Genomic DNA, 17,506 nt, shown 5'->3' with positions numbered 1-17,506 from the left:
AAGAGCTCAGAGCAGAAAGGAATCTCAGGCTGGTTATTCCCTGGGTTAAGGGGGTGGCTGGGAGATGAGCAGACCCCTGTGCAGAGCTGATCCTCCTCCCATGCTCACCACTGCTGCACTCTTTGACAGGGCACTTTTCCAGGTTTCCTGTGTCTGTTGGATAAACAAAAAAAGGTGGCTCAGTTGCCACCTTTCCAGTAGCCAGCCTGAAGAGACAAGGCACTTCTCTATTTCCCAGACCACTGGGATTCTTCTCTGTGACTGACCTATATTAGTGATAAGCTTCATTCGTTCTGGCCTGCACTCTGCTCTCCCACATGGAGCACATGCACTGCTCCTCCCCCTCAAACAAACACCTTTACACATCCAAGGACATTGTAAAAATAAAATGATCACAACCTGGCCCTCTGGGAACCTTGGTTTTACAGTTTGTCCCGCTCTGATGCCAACAGAATCCACAACCCAATTCTAGAGAGACAGACAGTGAGTGAGGGAAAGCAGGCAGACAGGCGCAGACAGGAGGACACTGAGGAACTGGGGAGAGATAAAAAAGAGCAGAAGAAAAGAAACAGGGCAACCAGAGGGAATAAGCTGCAACAACAAGGGGAGGCATGTAAACTGGGAGTCTAGAACACAACACAGAAAGGGGGTTGGGGTTACAGGGAAGAGTAAGAATTTTAAATGATAGAAAGTTGAATGAAGACAGAAAGGAGGAGATGAAAAAAGGCAGAGAAAAGGACAGAAGAGAAAAGAAATGGGCAAAGGGAAGGGGGGAGGTCGACTCAGGCAGCAAAGCAAGGTGGTGTCTATTACATGAGGCAGTAGAATTAAGAAGGTGCCTGTGAATCTGAGCACTGCTTTTTCATGCCTCCTGTTCCATTGTGAGTACACTGTGAGGAAAAGGGCACGAGGAGGGGGGAGAAAAGGATAGATAAATGCCTGAGCTGTCATCCTAAACAGCTCCTAGCAGTCAAGCAGGTAAACTGGAAAGAAGCAGTCCACAGGTTGCAGATGCTCAGGGTTGCGTTGCAGTTCAGCAGGCAGGAAACCGTCTGCACTAGCACAGTGGCATTTACACTCCCAGGTCCACTGGGTCTCTCTGTGTGCTTGCAGTGAGCCCTGCACACATAAAAATGGTTCTGTTCAGTACTGAGGAATTGTGCTCTGATCTCTGCCCTGCATCTTCTCTCAGGTCTCAGTAAGAAAACCTCAGCCACAAACAGGAGTGCTGTTAGTCTCCCTCCTTCCCACACGAATCCCCCTGCCAGATCCCAGTTCTTGTTTGCACTGCAAGGGCTGTCTTGCCTTGCCATGCCTCTCTTTTCCCCATGGTTCATCTTTACCTTTGCTCTTTTGTTCCTCTGCTTTATCTCTCTCCTCTTTCCTTGTGGCTCTTCTTCCTTACTGCCAATCATTCAGCTCCCCTTACACAGGCCTATATAAACACACACATATACACACTATTTATCTCCATCTCTGTAGTTATACTTACCTATTGCTGTAGTACCTAGCTTATACACATCTCTTCCCCACAGATAATCTATCTACCTCCTCACCACACACCTGACAAATCTGCGTTTCTTTCCTTCACAGCCTTTCTTTTGCTCTCCCCCAACCAGTCCATTTCTGTGTGTCCATTCTCCCCAGTTCTTCTTCCCTCTCTACAATCCATTCCTCTTTCCTTCTCCCCCACTCTGCCCATCTGTCTCCACAATTTTCTCCAGCTGATACACATGTACCCCAGTCCCTCTCCCATTCTTCCCCCCCTTTTTGCACATTTCATTTCTTTGTATCTCCTACACACCCAGGCCCACACTTGCTCTCTCCCATACTGAGAGGAGGCGGCAGCAAAGAATTTGCTGCTGACCGCTGCATTGCTAGGAGGCAAACACATGGCCGGCCTTGTGCAGGCCAGTTTCTGCCTGAGTGCCCCAAGTCACATATCCCCAGCATCATCTCCAGCACTGGGAAAACAGATGGTATAATAAATGAGCACGGTCTGATAAAAGGAGGAAAGGGTGCCTGCCTCAGATGCCCCTCACCCATACAGAGACACACACCCAACATGGGCACAGCTCTTTCGCTCCTATACCAGTCCAGTTTCGTGCCAGGGGAACAAGGCACAAACTCTAGCCTAGCACCAGATGGAGAGGAAAGGGGTAGGAGAGGAGGGTAGTGGATAGAAAGACCAGTGGGGTTTTTTTTCCTGACAGCAGCTTATAACCCTGGAAAGAACAGTACATGGAAAGGGGAATCTAAGCAGTATTATGGTAACGGGGAGGGCTGTTCACATGGGAGGTGAGCAGAGTTGTGAGGATGAATAGGTGCAAGACTTTCATGTGCAGAGACAGGAAGAAAAAAAGCAAGAGGCATGGACAATGAAGAGGAATCCTTCCTTCTGCATTTACCTCAGTTACAAGAAACCCACATTGTTGTTTCCAACCTTGCTCCCCGTTTCCAAACCCAGCAGCATTCCTTCCCCAGCTAACATTTTCACGTTCATTCATTGCAGCCTGATCTCTCTCTGCTGACAACAGCACTGAAAAGCATTATCTTAACCCTGCAAGACATCTTTCCTAGATACTCTGTTCTGCTGTCCTTACAAGCTGATTTTATGTCTGATGCTTCAGCTGCAACCTGAATGTCAAAACTTCCAGTTTCGCGGCCCCCGGACTGAAGCCACCAAACATCACAAAACCAAAAGTCCTAGAAATAGCACACAGTGGCCATGCACAGCTCAGTCTGAGAGTGATGCTTCACAGGAACAAAAATAATCTAGCGAAAGCAGAGAAAGGAAACCAACACAGAAAAGAGATTCCTGCCTGCCATGCAGAGAGGAAGGCATTTTTTATTGTATTTAATTTTATTCATGAAAGAGTGATTTCTATCTGCTTTACATTGATCTCATACACATTGTATTTTTCTGTTGCTTGAGGTTAAATACTGATATTCTGGGGAGGTCTGCTGTATGAACTGACTGTGAAGTTTTCATTGTGGGAAGCCGATGCTCAAGTTGTAGTGGGCACTTCTGCTTGCTTGGGTGAGGTGCAGGTTCTCTTTCTGTTCCCTGAATGGATGAACATAATGTAGTCAGGGTGCTGCAGCAAAATTAGGCATAAGTTTTTGTCATTCCCATCCCTCTCCCCCCCAGAAAAAGGAAAGGTTTAAACAAGAATAGATCACCCCACTTTCTGGCAAAAGAAAACTGAGCTAGTGCTGGAACTAATTTGTGTTTTAAATGCTACAAAGACGTGGGGGTAACAACTGTAGGCGTCTGTTTCCCTCCACTCAGAAATCCCCTCTGAAGAACTGTACTCAATCTGGATTTCCAACAGCTCTTCACACGCTTCCACTCTGGCAGTCTGATGGTGTCCTTAGCTTACCCTCTCTGTTTTTTAATGGCTTCTCCAGCCACTGCTCCTCACAGTATCACAGCTTGCTGTTCTTATCCCGTAGTACTCGTAGGTTTATCATTCTGGATTCTTGCTACTGCCCTATCGAACCCTGGTCTCATGCAACCTTTAACTCATCCTGCCTTGTTCTAACGCATGCCCTACCTCTTGAACCTAAACTGGTGGTTACCATTGAACTTACTCATCGTGGCTCTGAATTCCCCAAACTGGCCTTGGCCCCAAGGTCTTCACCCTGAAAATCTCTGTTCAGTTATTAATTCTTACCTGCCCTCCCACCTGCAGCATTACCCAGCTCTACCCTGTATCCTCATTTCCCCTCAATGGCTCATGCAAAAATTACTTTTCCTCCCACTTTATTTCCATACATCACTCCACAAGCTGGGAAAAGCCTTAGGTGTTCCCACCCCTCCAACTCTGCCTCAGCAAAACCTTTGGGCTCTTCATGAAGAGATACAGACCCCACTTTTTCCTACATATTCCTATTCCCCTATTGCTCCTGCTTGTCCCCTCTCTGGGACACAGCAGCTGATAATTTCTGCCCTTACAGCTTTCTGCTTGCTGCCCCTAACTTGAAGCTCTCATATTGTATATTTTTCTAGTACTTGTGCAGAAAGATTACAGGCTCCACATTTCTCCAATTGATGCAGATCTGGCTGGAGGGAAATTCATCAAAAGTGACCCCATCCCTGACCCCAGCTTGACATGTAGGCTCTGTCACATTTCCCTTTTCAACATTGCCAGATTTGGATTTGATCTCAGAGATCAGGAAAGAGAGTGATTCCAGGCTTCTCTTGACAAACAGCTCTAGGGGAGGAAATATGTGAAGCTGTGACAGAGGAATGAGAGAAAGACCCCCAAGGAGTAAATCAAACAAACAAAACCAAACCAACACCAAAACTCCAAGTCTCTTCTCGAGAACAGCCAGTATCTGTGAAAGTTACACTGCAGCAAGCTCTAAAGAGCCAAGATCGGGCTGCCAGGATTCAACTGGGGGTCTTCTGACAGAAAATTACACTCTAGGCTGAGCAACTTCCCCATCTCTCCGGTGACTTGGATTGGGAATAACAACAGCTAAAGAGCCCTGAAAAGAGTTGAGATCGGGTAGCAATCTTCTTTCTCCCTCCCCCAAGCATTGCTGTTCCGGGTCAGCAGAGCCAAGGGCAACTGGCACAGAAGACATTGTTCTCTAGGCAAGATGACAGCAGGAGGAGGAAATAGGATGAGAGCAGCACAGAGATGATGTGCCTTTAGGCTGAGAGATGTTGCGGGGGCCAACATGGCCCTTGGAAAAGCTCCCTCTCAGACTCCACCTCTGCTCCAGAAGGTCCTAGAAGTCCCTTAGCCTCAGCTTCCCTGGAGTACCAGCGGCAAGACAGGAAAATTACTTGCTAAGAACAAGAAGAAGTGCGTATTCTCCATTAAGAAGTGGATATGATATGCAAAAAGGACTGACAACAAATGCATGGGCGGGGTGGGGGGGGGCATCACACAGGTGTCAAGAATAGGAATGTCCTTCTGCTGCTAGGAGATACTCTGCCATTGCACTGCTGGCCTCTTGCAGGCAGAGGAGACAACTGCAAACAGTTGCCACCTGAACATCATAGATACAGTATTTATTAAAAGCAGAGCAGAGCCTTGAGCACGGTATGGACCCCCATGGATCTGTGTAAGCACCAGTAGAAAGCAGTTGCTGCCTCCAGAACAGAAACGCAGCATTTTCCCTGCTGTCAGCACCTGCATCAGGCTCCTTGTTTCTCTTGAGATACAGCCCTTAATTGGGATAGATTGTATGTGTTCTGCCCTAGCCCAGCCCAGCTCCCAGTTTAATTGCTAGTTTATGACTTAGCCTGTTTTGTGCTTTCCACACTACTTCTTTCCCCACTTAATCTAATAGAATTATAGAAAGCATTGCTGGGAGGACCTCAGGAGGCCACACAGTTTATCCTTCTGCCCCAAGGCAGTATTTCATTTTCAACAACATCATGTGTCTTTTGCTATCAGGTCAGATCGGTCCAAGATGTACAGTGGGTAAAGAAATGAAGCTTACCCAGGGGAGCCAATTGGCATAAAAGACCAAATCCAGCCCTTTAAGTCACTGGAGTTATATCAGAAATAACCCTGGTCAAAATGGTGTCATTTATCAGATCAGTTTTCTGAAAGATGGCCTTTCTTAAGTTTTAAGTCTCTATAGAAGAAACTGTTCTGACAGCCCCATTTCAGTATATTTAATGCTTTATTATGAACAGCAGTGACCACTCTATTGTTAAGACTGAACAGATCTTATCACAGTATGATCAGCTTTGAAATTCCTATTAACTCCCACAATAAAACCTAATCTTTCTGGAGTTTTATATCCTGCATTTCACTCCAGAGCAGAATATGCCTGGCAAGACAAAACCAAACCATTAAAGCATCTTTAACATGACAACTTTACACAGACAAATTTCCAGTGAAATTTCAGAAAGTCAGCTTTTTAAGGCTCTTTTTTTCCAAGACAATTTGACTAAAAATTCCACTTCTGTTTTCTTTCATCTATTAATCTCTCTAAGAACAAATGTCTTGCAGCCTTGGGAATAGATAATGCAGAAATTAGAAGGGTAAAAAAAAAAAAAAAAAAAAATCAGCTGGTGATGTATCAAGCTAAGTAAAGCAGGGCACAAGTATAACAGGGATTCTGTGCAGCAGAACCACAAGGACCAAAGGAAAGGTAAGAGGGAGGGACTCCCAGGAGAAAAGAATGTTTTTGTTTAATCAAACAAGCAAGCAGGAACAGGAAGGACAATGTATCTCTGGAAAACAATTAAAGGCTTTTTTCGTTTCCTCCCACTTCTTTTGAAATTTCAGTTCTGATTGAGCTGGGTCTCCTCTGAGTTGTAACACCCATGCTGAGCACCTGCAGTACTGCACAACTGGACAAAATAGGGGAGCTGTAACACGACAAGAAGCTTCCTGGTCAGCAGACAGCTTCCTGCCTTTATCCTATTCTTCTCCACAGTGTCTGTAATTCAGAGGGATGCTAAGGCTATAAGCAGCAAACATGAATTCACACTCTACAGATGTGGCCACAACAGTTACTGAACATAGTAAGAGAAACTTAATAATGGCCCAGTCTGTTAACTCAGCCTGCTCACCTAGTTGCTACCCTAAGCTCCTTCAGACACAAAACTGTTTTCCACAGCATTCCCATATTTGGCGCCCATGTCCTATACCCACTCCTCACTACTAGTATCTACAACAAGGTCATGTATAAGCTAAGAAAATAGCAACAAGCATCACCTTCACCATGATGGTATTATATAGTACATTAGCCAGGAAGGACAATATATGATGCTTTTAAAATGCATTTGGAAGGACTGAGATGATTATTCTTAAACATACCACTTTGAAGGACATTAATTTAGTGCTTGAAATAGTCCTGCAAAGGCAAGTTAGGAAACATGCTTTAGACACAGCCTTTTTTCTGATTCTAGTCATGGCCTGTGAGAAGAGGGAAAGGGGCAGTGGGTGAATCCCTACTGCTAGCTAATTAGATCATACATTTCCTCTCTCAGGCAATACATCTTTCCCTGCATGGGATGCATTTTTCTTCACTAACCTCTCAAAAGCAGCTCCCCTATAAATCACAAAGCACCACTGCAAGCATTCCCTTAATGAGATCCTCCAGCTTTTGCATTCATTTAATAAAACAGTATTTACCCATCTTCATCTTACTGGTGCGTTTAGACTGTTTATTTGAAGTTATGGGAGGTCCTTCTGGTACAGAGAGATTGAACTCCCTGGTTAAAGACTGCATAGGATTCATTTCATCAGCCATTCCCAAGGCATTCATTCCCCCTATATACCACGTCACAGCTGGCATACACACCTGGCATGCTATCTTCAATATGAAAAAGTATCTGTCTTGTGCTGTAATCACATCATCAATAGAACCAGGGGAAATGAGCTACCAAATCAAATCAAGCCTTCTTTAGTTCTTTAACTAGATCAGCACAGCATCCAAAATAACTTTCATTCTTAGTCTTAATATTCTTAACAGTCAAAGGTATCAGCACCTGCAGACGAGACTCTACTCAGCCCATGGAAATCAACAGACACCTCCCAGGGTTAACAAGACAACCAATGTAAGATACAAATGCCAGTAATGCTAATCCAACTCAAAAAAGAGTGAGTCTTCTAGTTACCCTAAGCCCACAAAGGAGTCCTTCCTTCTTTAGAGGAAGCAAGAGCTTTCCCAGGTGGTTCTGTCATTTTTTGAGGTGGCTTCTAGCAAAAGAACTTACACATTTTCTTTTCTTTTGGGCTGAGCTCCTACTTAACCTCTTTAGCTGGTATTCATGCTCCCTAGTTAATTCCCAGCATAAACACACAGTTACCAGTGAAATAAGCCCAGCTGCTTTTCCAGATTCTCTAAGTGCTTCATAAACTCTGCTACAACATCTGCAGTCGTATTTCTTACATTCAATCCAATGTACTTTTCCTAGCACTGGGCATAAATGTGGTTATAAAATGAATTTATAAAAGTCTTGAAACACAGATTCCTGAAAAGCCTGCCTGAAAAATCACTGTAGTACTTATGAATACAAAATTCAGCCTCTCATGTCCAAGGGAGGCTGACACAATCTGGGAGAAAAGAAAGTTACAGTTTTGAACTTCTCAGTGTTAGGCTGTTACAAGGCAGTACCTGACCATGGGTGCTTTCATATACTGCATTAGCAAAAAGACTCCTACACATGCAACATCAGTACTCCCCACAGAAAAGCAGTTCTCTATCGGCTTTTACCCTTCCTGATAAAAAACTTCTAGCCAGACACGGCTGAGTTACGGTAACTCAGCTGGGCTGTCTTTCATTTCCTTAGTCCTGTTTCCGCTAGCAACATCAAAATCGTGGTCTTTAATCCCAAATTCAAGGACAAGCAGGGAAAGTTTAACAACAGAGAGGACTCTCATTCTAATCTGAGCCTAGTAAGAGCATGGTATTGCTGAGTTCAGCTGATAAAAAGAAAAATGACATAAAACCACGTAAGATGAAAAACACATGGAGAAAAGAGAATTTGTTTCAAATTTTGCACTCGTATTTAGAATAAAAGAGATATTCTTGCTATCTGACCCCATTTTGCAGATCAGCCAGTTTGGATATGCCTGCAGGAAGTCCTGCTCGCCTCCAGAAGTAGCTCCTTGAGAAACCTTGTGACCTGGGACCAGCAGAGGGCACTGCGTTACCAATTGATAGCGGTACAGATGCAAGACCGTTCCTACCAAGCACTGAAAGTGAGCCACGTTGAAGAAAAGAACCAGATTCTGGAAGTCACAAGCACATATTAGTCATCAGCATATCAGTCCTACAACTGATAAGGGTAACGCTGTTAAAACAGGCCTCGAACACTGGATACTCCTAGAAACACACCTAAAACCAGCCTAGTTCCCACATATCTCGGTCTCCATGTGTTGATTTTAGGGCGTAGGCCTCCTACTGAAAATGCTTTTCAAGCATCAGGGCTAAATCAGTCCTGCCCTGCAACATATGCTGGGTTGCTTAAGTTGAAAAACATCCTGTCAGCTTCCTCTCTCCTTCTCCAAACCTCTAAATCCTCCCTTGTAGCAGCAGGAAGTCTGTTCAGGGAAGACACATGACAGTATCAAAGCAAAGAGCTGGTTATTTCCATTCTGCCCTCCCCTTTTACTCCCCGCCTCCTCCAACCTAGCAGACTTTCAGTGAGTACAGAGCCAAGTTAGAGGACATGAAAGGAATGCTGAGGTAGCAACTGCAGAAGAGTGTGTTTCTACTTGCTTATTTCTAGTTTATTTTGAATTACCAGAAGATGACCATGAAGAAGCAAATAGCTCATCTCTTTTCTTCACTCTGTATTCCACCCTGCAGGTTTCTGGGCACTAGAACAAGCTGCGAGGATAAGTAAGTCATGCCAGTCACAGCCCTCAAGCTAGTGAGTGAAAAGTTTCCACTTTCTCTTTGTACAGTTGGTGGAATGACTTTGCCAGCATGTGGAAAGGGGTATCAAAATTTTTCATCTCCTTCTGTAAAGAAATAAGAAAGTTGTGAATCACAGATGGAATAAGCATTTGACCATTTCTCCTCTGCTTCACAGAAGACATTAAAATTGAGGGTGAGTTAAATGACAAACAAGGGGAAGGAGACACCAATTATCTTTCTTTACCTGAAAGAGAAGATAACTTTACAAAGACCCACTTCCACAGATGGTGAAAGGAGCAGACACTCACCACTGACATCTCACAGTATTCCAAGCCGTGTTTCTCAGCCCACTCCTGTGCTTGTTTCTGGTCCACAACTCGACGATCAACTAGGTCTGTTTTATTCCCCAGTAAAACACCTACAGAAAAAAACAACACAAAGGAAAAACAACCGCCCAGAAATGCTGACTTGCTAGCAATAACTGCTGGAACAGGTCTAGAAGTAGCTGAAAAAGTCAGAGGCACGGAGAATAGTCTAGAAGTATCTAGAAAAAGTTCCACAAAGGAAATATATTAATACCTTATCTGCTTTTTGGTAAAAGCAAATAGAGAAGACATGCCCTACATCTCAAGGGGGAAAACTGCTGTCACAGAAAAGGAGAGCAGATAACAAGAATCACCACACACTTTCTCACCTGGGATGTGCATCCCAGCTGCTTGAGCCTTCAGCTTCTCCAGCCACTTGGCACAGTTGTTGAAAGATTGCTCATTAGTGATATCATACACAAGGCACAGGACGTTGGGTTGCTCCCACTGCACAGCAAGAAAGGAACATTGTCAGCTCTAATGAAACTGATGTGGTCAACAGCCAGTCTGTAAACACGGCAAACACAGATGCTAAGACAAAAATAAAAAGCCTAACATTCAGGAATCCTATGCCCTGGCTGTGGTTTCACATTTCAGTGGAGCTGACTAAATGGATAGCTGGCACTGGGAGAGGTGGCCTTGCTCTCTTTCCCCATTCCTGTCTGCACGGTCCTGCTCCTTTACTTGTATCAGCTCTGGCACTCATCTGATCCCTGGGGAAGCTGATTCTGCATGCTGAATAAGCGCAAAATTAATCCTAGAGAAAAAAAAAGTAGAAAGGTTTTCTTCCAGTTTGAGAAGCTGAGCCAGCTTCTAGAGGGGTCTTTTGCGAACCAGACCTAGTGCAAGGGCAAAAGTGGGATTGCCTCTTGTACAGCAATGAATTTTGTTAGTTTTCTCATTAGGTTGACTTAGCCATCTTATGAAACCTTGCATCAATTAATTGATTCTACCCCTCAAAGTGAGATGACACAACAGAGAACTGTACAGGTAAGGATACAAATGCATGAAGGAAAGAAACAAGGGCAATATTAAGGACAAGAATAAGTCCTGTTGGATCAAACACACCTCTGAAACACACGCACACAAAAAAAACAACCACTGTTGGAGCAGCAGCAAAGTAGATGTTTTTGTAAGAAATAAAAATAACCTCAACCAACAGTACACAGAGAATATCAGTTAAACATCCCTTTATTATTTATTTATTTATTTTAAGAAAAGTGAATGACTTTCTGCTTTCCTTCCTCTGGAAAGTATTCTAGTACTTTTACAAGTTTTAGACAGGAAGAACAGGATGCATTGGCAACTGAAGTAATTGCTCCCATTTACACTGAAGACAAAGTTTGCTACATCTGCCAGACTGGGAAGTTCAGATCTTCAAAGCAAAAGTGCTTCTTTGGAAGAAGAGGACTGTTACATAAGACTTACCAGTTTCTCCAGCACTTCAGAAAATAGATCTTTTCCTGCAGAGTCAAAAATGAAAAATTCCTGAAAACGGAAGCAGAAAGAAGGCTCTTGCCAGGAAAATGCAGTGTAGGGAAAGAGTTTAGAAAGTAAATACCAGAACTTGTAACTCCTGCATTTTGTTCAGTACAACAGTGTCATGTCCCTAAGGGACAAGTTCCCCGCACTGAGAACACTCTGGTTCAGATAGTATGAGAAAAGAAATAGTTATTTTTTATGTATAATCAATAAAAGAGTTACCTCCAAGCCCCAGGTCTTGTTTCCATCTCAACTGGAAACAGAGTATGTGGAGTGGGACAGTAACCTGCACTATTTATACAGAATATGTGCAGGTTGGTCTGCGTTCCACTAGTGGGAATATATGGCATTAAGGAAAAATAGTAATTAAGTTATAACTCCTGTAGTTCTAAGAAACACGAACTAAACCTGCGTGTCCTAAAAGACAGAAGAGAATCCTAACAAAGATGGTAACAGCTTTGGTTTCAACTGTCATGTTGGGACACAAATATGTAAACCATCTTTAAGATTAAACTAAACCTGGAGTATCAGCAATTGTACATGACCAGCCTCATTTCCTTAATGAAAACTAATGGCCCTATGACCATGCAGAGCAATCTTCCATCAGAGTGAGACTGAAGAGAAGTTTGAGCTCTGGATGTCTCTTTCTGACCTAATTTATGCCACATAAAAACTCACCACGCTATCACTTGTCTCTGGAATTGATACAGCCTTCACCAACAGTTCTATGCCCGTTGTCTGTCAAAAAGAATCAGGAAAACAAGGATCAGAAGAGTTTTTAAAAGCCTGTCCAACTGCATACCAACTACGCATTGGACTGAGGCAATTCTAGTGAATCATTACAATCCCATCAAACAAAGACTGCTGGGAACTCAGCAATACTGCTCACAGCTCTGGTAACACACTCCTACCTACATGTCAAAGCCGCGTAGATTTGCTCGGATGGGGGAAAAAAACAGAGAACCACCAACATCCAGAGATTTGCTTATATACAGCCAAGAGTATTAGCTGAAACGTGCAGGGCAACATTCACTATCTTACTGCTGCTGTAAAACACACCTTAGAACATTCTGCACCAACCATGTGATCAGCTAACATATGGGACTGAGGTTATTTGTGCCTCTTCCACCTTTTATCTCATTCTGCTTTGTAGCTTGTTTGTTTGTTCTATTTCTATCCTTAAATTCTTGTTTCCATCTTTATTTCAATGAATAAATATCTTTTAGTATGGGATTTTTTTTCCTCTACACTCATATTTTCCTTTTTTTACTTTACTTATATTTACTTTTATTTTTATCCTGCTTCTGATTAGTCATCACCATTGATTCTCACACTGAAAGACTGCAAACTGTATCCTCTTCATCTGGGAACAGTTTCTGTAGATTATAATTATCTTGGGGCTATGCAGCACATCTTCGTGTTTGCATAGTGATAAGCGCACTGTCCACACGCACATTTAATAGTTGGAATTAAAAGCTTTCTCCTTCAGCAATGCTTTTTCATAGAGCACTCCCTAAAGGGGGAAGCTCTCTAACACCACAAAAGCTTGTGAAAACATTGGTTCAGCAAGAAAATTACAAAACTAACTGAATTATTCTGCATTAAGTTTCAAAAGCAGCATCTACATAATGTAAAGACAGAATATTCAATTATTTCTCTTCAGAATTCAAGGTGTAAGAGAAAGAAAATCCTGTAAGAACCCCCCTTGCATGCCTTGACTTAAAATCATATTACTTGTTTTGTTCTAGACCTTATTTGTTTTCTTATGCAACTTCAAAGACATTTGAGCCTGTTGTATGCTTACCAGTGTGTAGTTCTTCTGAAAATGAGCTCCATCAGTGCGGAACATCTGGGCTAAAGCAGTCTTTCCCACAGCTGGATCTCCTGCAAACCCAAAACCATAAAAGATTTTTATTTTGTCTTGGAGAATCTTATTTTCCCTCAGTTCTGTTACTACCATATGCCACAGGAGTTTGGATACTCTAACTGTACAGGCAAGACAACTGTCACAAGCAGCATACAACAACCTAAAAATTACTACCCATGTGACGAAATTAATATTGCAAATATGCATACTGGTGCTGACATCAAATTTCTGCCCTATGAATGACAGTAAAGGCCTCTCAGTTCAGGGTGAAACTGTTGTTTGTTCTAAAATTCATGTCTACCCTATAGGCTTTACCTAAGAAAAATTCCCAGAGATGTTATCATGCAAAGAAAAACAATGTGATAAGCGAGACTGGGCTGCAGAGGAGGCTATTTCTTCTCCTTAGACTACCCATTTCCCCAGATTCAAATCTGTGTTATATACTGAGTTTAGTGAAGAGACAGGTCATTTATATACTACAAAGCTGCTTAAACTGGTAGCATTCCTCAATGAACTCTTCTTGCTGACCCTGCTAAGAGAGCAACTCTTGCTGACTCAATGCTGCTGGTGGCTCATTAGTTGCATCCTGAGCCTAACAGAAGCAAATGTCACTTGGCTGGAGAGAAAGAGCCTGCTGATTCATCCCTGTATGGAAGGAAAACCAAGGAGCTTTAGTTTTTGCTCCTCTAGAGCAAGCTTTTCTGGTATGGCTTGCACAACGCTTCAGATAATCTTGGCAGCTGTCTACTTTGACCTGCTGCGTAAATTCCAGTGCACCAGTAGAGAACTGGAGGATTCATGTATGCCCGTATCACTCCATGAAAAATATCATAATCCTTGCAAAACAAAGACTTAATGTTCCCAAAGGGCTTTCCTCTCTTCACATATTATCTCACTAACCTGGATGTAGTTCAAAGGACAGGAAACACAAACTAAATACCTCAGTGGTTCTAGCTTTATCCTTAAAGGAATGCTCATGACAGCCAAGCCTGGAATACCAGTCTTTTATATTATGTTGTTAATAAATAAATCCAGAAAGGGCTATATTTTGACCTTATTACAGCTTTTTAGATGCATTAACCAAATGTAGTTCTTGCTTAAACATTTTTAGCATGCTTGCTTACTTTGAGCTGAGTTGGGTTCATAATATTTAGACAGGAAAATCTGGTAAGTCAGCTTGTTTGTTCCCTGATCAGTTCAAGCTTGTGCTGAAGACAACACTCTGTTCTCAGTGGAAGCTATTCTGTATTTCAATAGACAATTAGATTTGTCTTTGTAAAATGAGATAAAGAAGCATCCATTGCTTCAAACCGCAGCAACATCATCCAGTGCAAATTCTCAGTTAACGCGGTGCCTTTCTTCAGTTTGACACCCGCAGTTGTTCTTTCTCTCTTCTTATTTTCCACCCTCTTAGCCCATTACATCACTACACTTTCCCAAAATAAGTTTCCTTGCCCTTTTCATTTAGTTTGGTCTCATCTGCCAGTACTGCATCCCACAATATTTATTCCATCCATATTTCTGTTATTCTGCCAGAAACTGTAGTGTGTCTCTAAAATGCCTGCTACCCCCATCTTTCTACAATGAAAACCTTTTCAGTGTCTCCATAGTCAGCTCAAACAACAGTATCTTTTACTTTGTGTCTGTAAATTACCCTTGAGATAACACAGGAATTGCTTTCTGTTGTCAAGTTAATAGTCTCCCTTTTGTTAATAAAAGCCCTTTCCCCCTGTTGTTCTCTTTGACCTTGGTGCAGATCCCAATACTATGAGCCACTCTATTCTTCATAACCATTTCCATAGGTACACAAGAGCTCCTTGTTTGGTTTCTGATGTTTTTACCTATGTAATTGCATTTTATTGCTCTCTTTAGGTTGTTGTGGTTACCTATCTCTTCTGTCTCTTTCACTAAGTTATTTTGCCTCATTTATTTATTATTTATAATAAAATGTATTTTTAATAATACATGGATATTATTGTAGCACTTAGGAGAACTACATATGGGACAGGACCTTTCTGTTGTTTGTGTTGTGAACAGAATTGAGAAGGCGGCTTCAAACCCAGTGAGGATTAAAGCACATAACTGGGTCATCCAAAGAAAACCTGTGTGAATTTAAAATGGTTGTGGAATGGGCCTTTGGTAACACTAAACAACAAAACCTGAAAGACTTAAGCAAAGCCTGTATGCTGGGACATGGAAACTTTCAGATTGGAAATGATGTGTAAGTTTCAAATCTAGAAGACAGGCAAGATGCTCATGCTGTCCACAGTAGCTGTCAAAAGAGGTGCAAAGGAGATTAATTCTTCATTAATTCTTTTGCATTTGCCAAAGATCACACCTTTGCTTTGTGTAAGTTGATGGCTAGTTGCTTCTGAGGCTTAAAAAGAAAAAAAAAAACATAAAAGATTAAAGAAAACGGGTTTGGAGCAGAGTTAAACCTGGGAGTTGTCTGCACACAACAGTTTTATGGATTTGTGCTTCTGGCTGAGGCTGCACAGTGCTTCAGTGTGGGGGCAGGGGAGGGAAGGACAAGCTTGCTTTCTGCAGTGTTAACAGTTAGATGTACTTACTTCCAGCAACTCCATAATCCATCCTGACTAAATAGTTCAGTGTCTTCACCTCACTTTGTTTCAGGTTAACCTCCAGTTTGCACGGCGAAAAGAGACGTCTTTCTGAAGCACACATGCTTAATCCTTCTACTCTTTGGTAAGGCTCTACCTTTCCTCTTCACTCTCAGAATCATCCCTATTTCTGACATGAATTTCCTTTCAGTACAAGGGGAGCCTTATTGCATGAGGCAGAACTCTGCCTCTGCTGTCTACCCTGCTCCCTTCACACTCTCCTCATCCTCAGCCCACCTTCCCACACTGTAAAAATACTCTTTTTCTTTTTTTCTTCTCCTCTCTTTCTTCCTTTCTTTTTCTTTCTTTTGTTTTCTTTTTTTTTTCAGATCCATGCCTTTCAGCTGGCCCGGCTATGCTTCACACCCTCCCTGAGCACATCTCTTGATTCTCCACATACCGTAGGAGAGGATATGCGGTAGGTAACCAGAAACACGGTTTCCACCGTTCCCGAAGGAGCTGAGCTCCCCGCCTCTCCTGTCGCCTCTTCCCCCACATCCTCCGTCGGGGCGACCCTCGACGAGGGGTCGAGAGGAGACAGGCCTCCTCCCGATCGCGGCCCGCCAACACCCTGAGGGGGCCCAGGCATCCCAGCGCCGCCCCGCTGCTGGGCTCGCCCTACCCCACAGAGCGCGTTCTTAAGTTCCTGTAGCCGGCCGGGAGCATGGGACGGGGCGAGCCGGACTCACCTGCCAGGATGCACTTGGCAGCGAGCTTCACCATGGCCCCGGCGCGGGGAAGACGACGACGGCGGCCACCACCACACTCTGCCTCCCTAGCAACAGCGCGGCCCTAGCAACCGAGCGCCCCGCCTCCTTTAGGAAACGACTGCCCGGGCAACTCGGTTGGCTTTGAGCCCTGCTTATCAAACCTATTCGCAGCTACTATTGGTTCTCTTCGCTTGCCCCGCCCACCAAAAGTCCGGTCAGTCAAACCCGCCTTCCCCGCCCCTTCTAGTGGCTGAGGCGGGGCAACGCAGGGGCGCGACGGAGACAAGCGAGTAGTTTCTACCCAGCAACTAAGTACGTTAGTCAGGAGGCGGTTTGTTATTGGGCAGAACACAGGGGCCGTACCACGGAGCCGAAATTAACCCACTGGGGACAGGGCAGAAAATGATAAAATTACGGGCAAAGAGCGGCAAGGAGGGAAAGGACAAGCGATGGCGAGGGAGAGAAGTCTCTGTTTCCTGCCGATGAGGCTACGGAATGTCATGTTCCATGCAGGAGATTCCTCACCCGCCTGGCTGAGTGCAGTCCTGCGCATGCGAGCCATGGAGCGATTGTCTTTTGGAGCGGGGCTGCACTGCTTTTCTCCTCAGGCGCGCTGTGTTCTTTCCTGTGGCTGTTTATAACCCGGCCGCAAACCTGAATTTCCCAGTGTCAGTTGGGTCAGCATGTTTAAAAGAACCAGTTTGTGAGGGCTGTGTGTGTGCTGTGTGGAAATTGAGCAGGTTTTCTACTTAGCGTGGGTCAGCATTTGACCTGTTAACACTTCCCTCAGTCCGTAGTTCCTGCTTTGACTATGTTACTGTTGTTTTCCTGGTGAGAGTTATCTTCTAAATAACCAGTTTCCTCGTTGCTTTATTCTCAGTATCTCAGATCTTTGTCCTTTCTCACCTGTGTAGTCTTTAATGCTGCAGGAGGTTGGTTCCTGCAATTATTTGATATTCTTCTTAAAATATTTTTCCTAAGATCTCCTGTTAAACTATGATCTCCATTCTTAAACTATGTTTATCCCCTATTCATAATCTTTAAGCTGATCTCCTGGCTTCCTTAAGCAGCCCAAATAAACCTTCATGGGTTTGGGATACAGCTGAAGAAGCTGATTGT

The 17,506-nt window shown here is 43.6% G+C and overlaps 1 protein-coding gene across 10 annotated transcripts; it reads right to left on the bottom strand.

Moving 5' to 3' along the window:
* Positions 1-16: 16 nt before the first annotated feature.
* Positions 17-16,481, bottom strand: IFT27 (intraflagellar transport 27). Of its 10 annotated transcripts, none has more exons than XR_008973639.1 (8): positions 15,627-15,663; positions 12,994-13,073; positions 11,868-11,927; positions 11,136-11,195; positions 10,037-10,154; positions 9,651-9,760; positions 9,227-9,446; positions 17-153 (listed from the first exon to the last, which is right to left on the bottom strand). XR_008973639.1 is itself a non-coding variant. In XM_057420503.1 (7 exons), exons 1-7 carry the CDS (start codon positions 16,398-16,400, stop codon positions 2,894-2,896), a joined length of 636 nt encoding a protein of 211 aa, XP_057276486.1. In that variant the 5' UTR covers positions 16,401-16,481; the 3' UTR covers positions 2,822-2,893. The 10 variants fall into 10 exon arrangements, 4 of the variants coding, with proteins under 4 accessions (XP_057276486.1, XP_057276484.1, XP_057276487.1 ...); XR_008973634.1 differs by lacking the exon at positions 17-153 and adding an exon at positions 2,845-3,067 and having other exon boundaries at positions 8,521-9,446; XR_008973638.1 differs by lacking the exon at positions 17-153 and adding an exon at positions 2,845-3,067.
* Positions 16,482-17,506: the final 1,025 nt, after the last annotated feature.

This window comes from Pezoporus wallicus, unplaced genomic scaffold (genome assembly GCF_028554395.1).
Source record: "Pezoporus wallicus isolate ANWC-B61680 ecotype Strahan unplaced genomic scaffold, APGP_CSIRO_Pwel_v1 contig_2871, whole genome shotgun sequence".
NCBI classification, from domain to species: domain Eukaryota; kingdom Metazoa; phylum Chordata; class Aves; order Psittaciformes; family Psittacidae; genus Pezoporus; species Pezoporus wallicus.
This window is presented reverse-complemented; position numbering and strand designations above follow the sequence as displayed.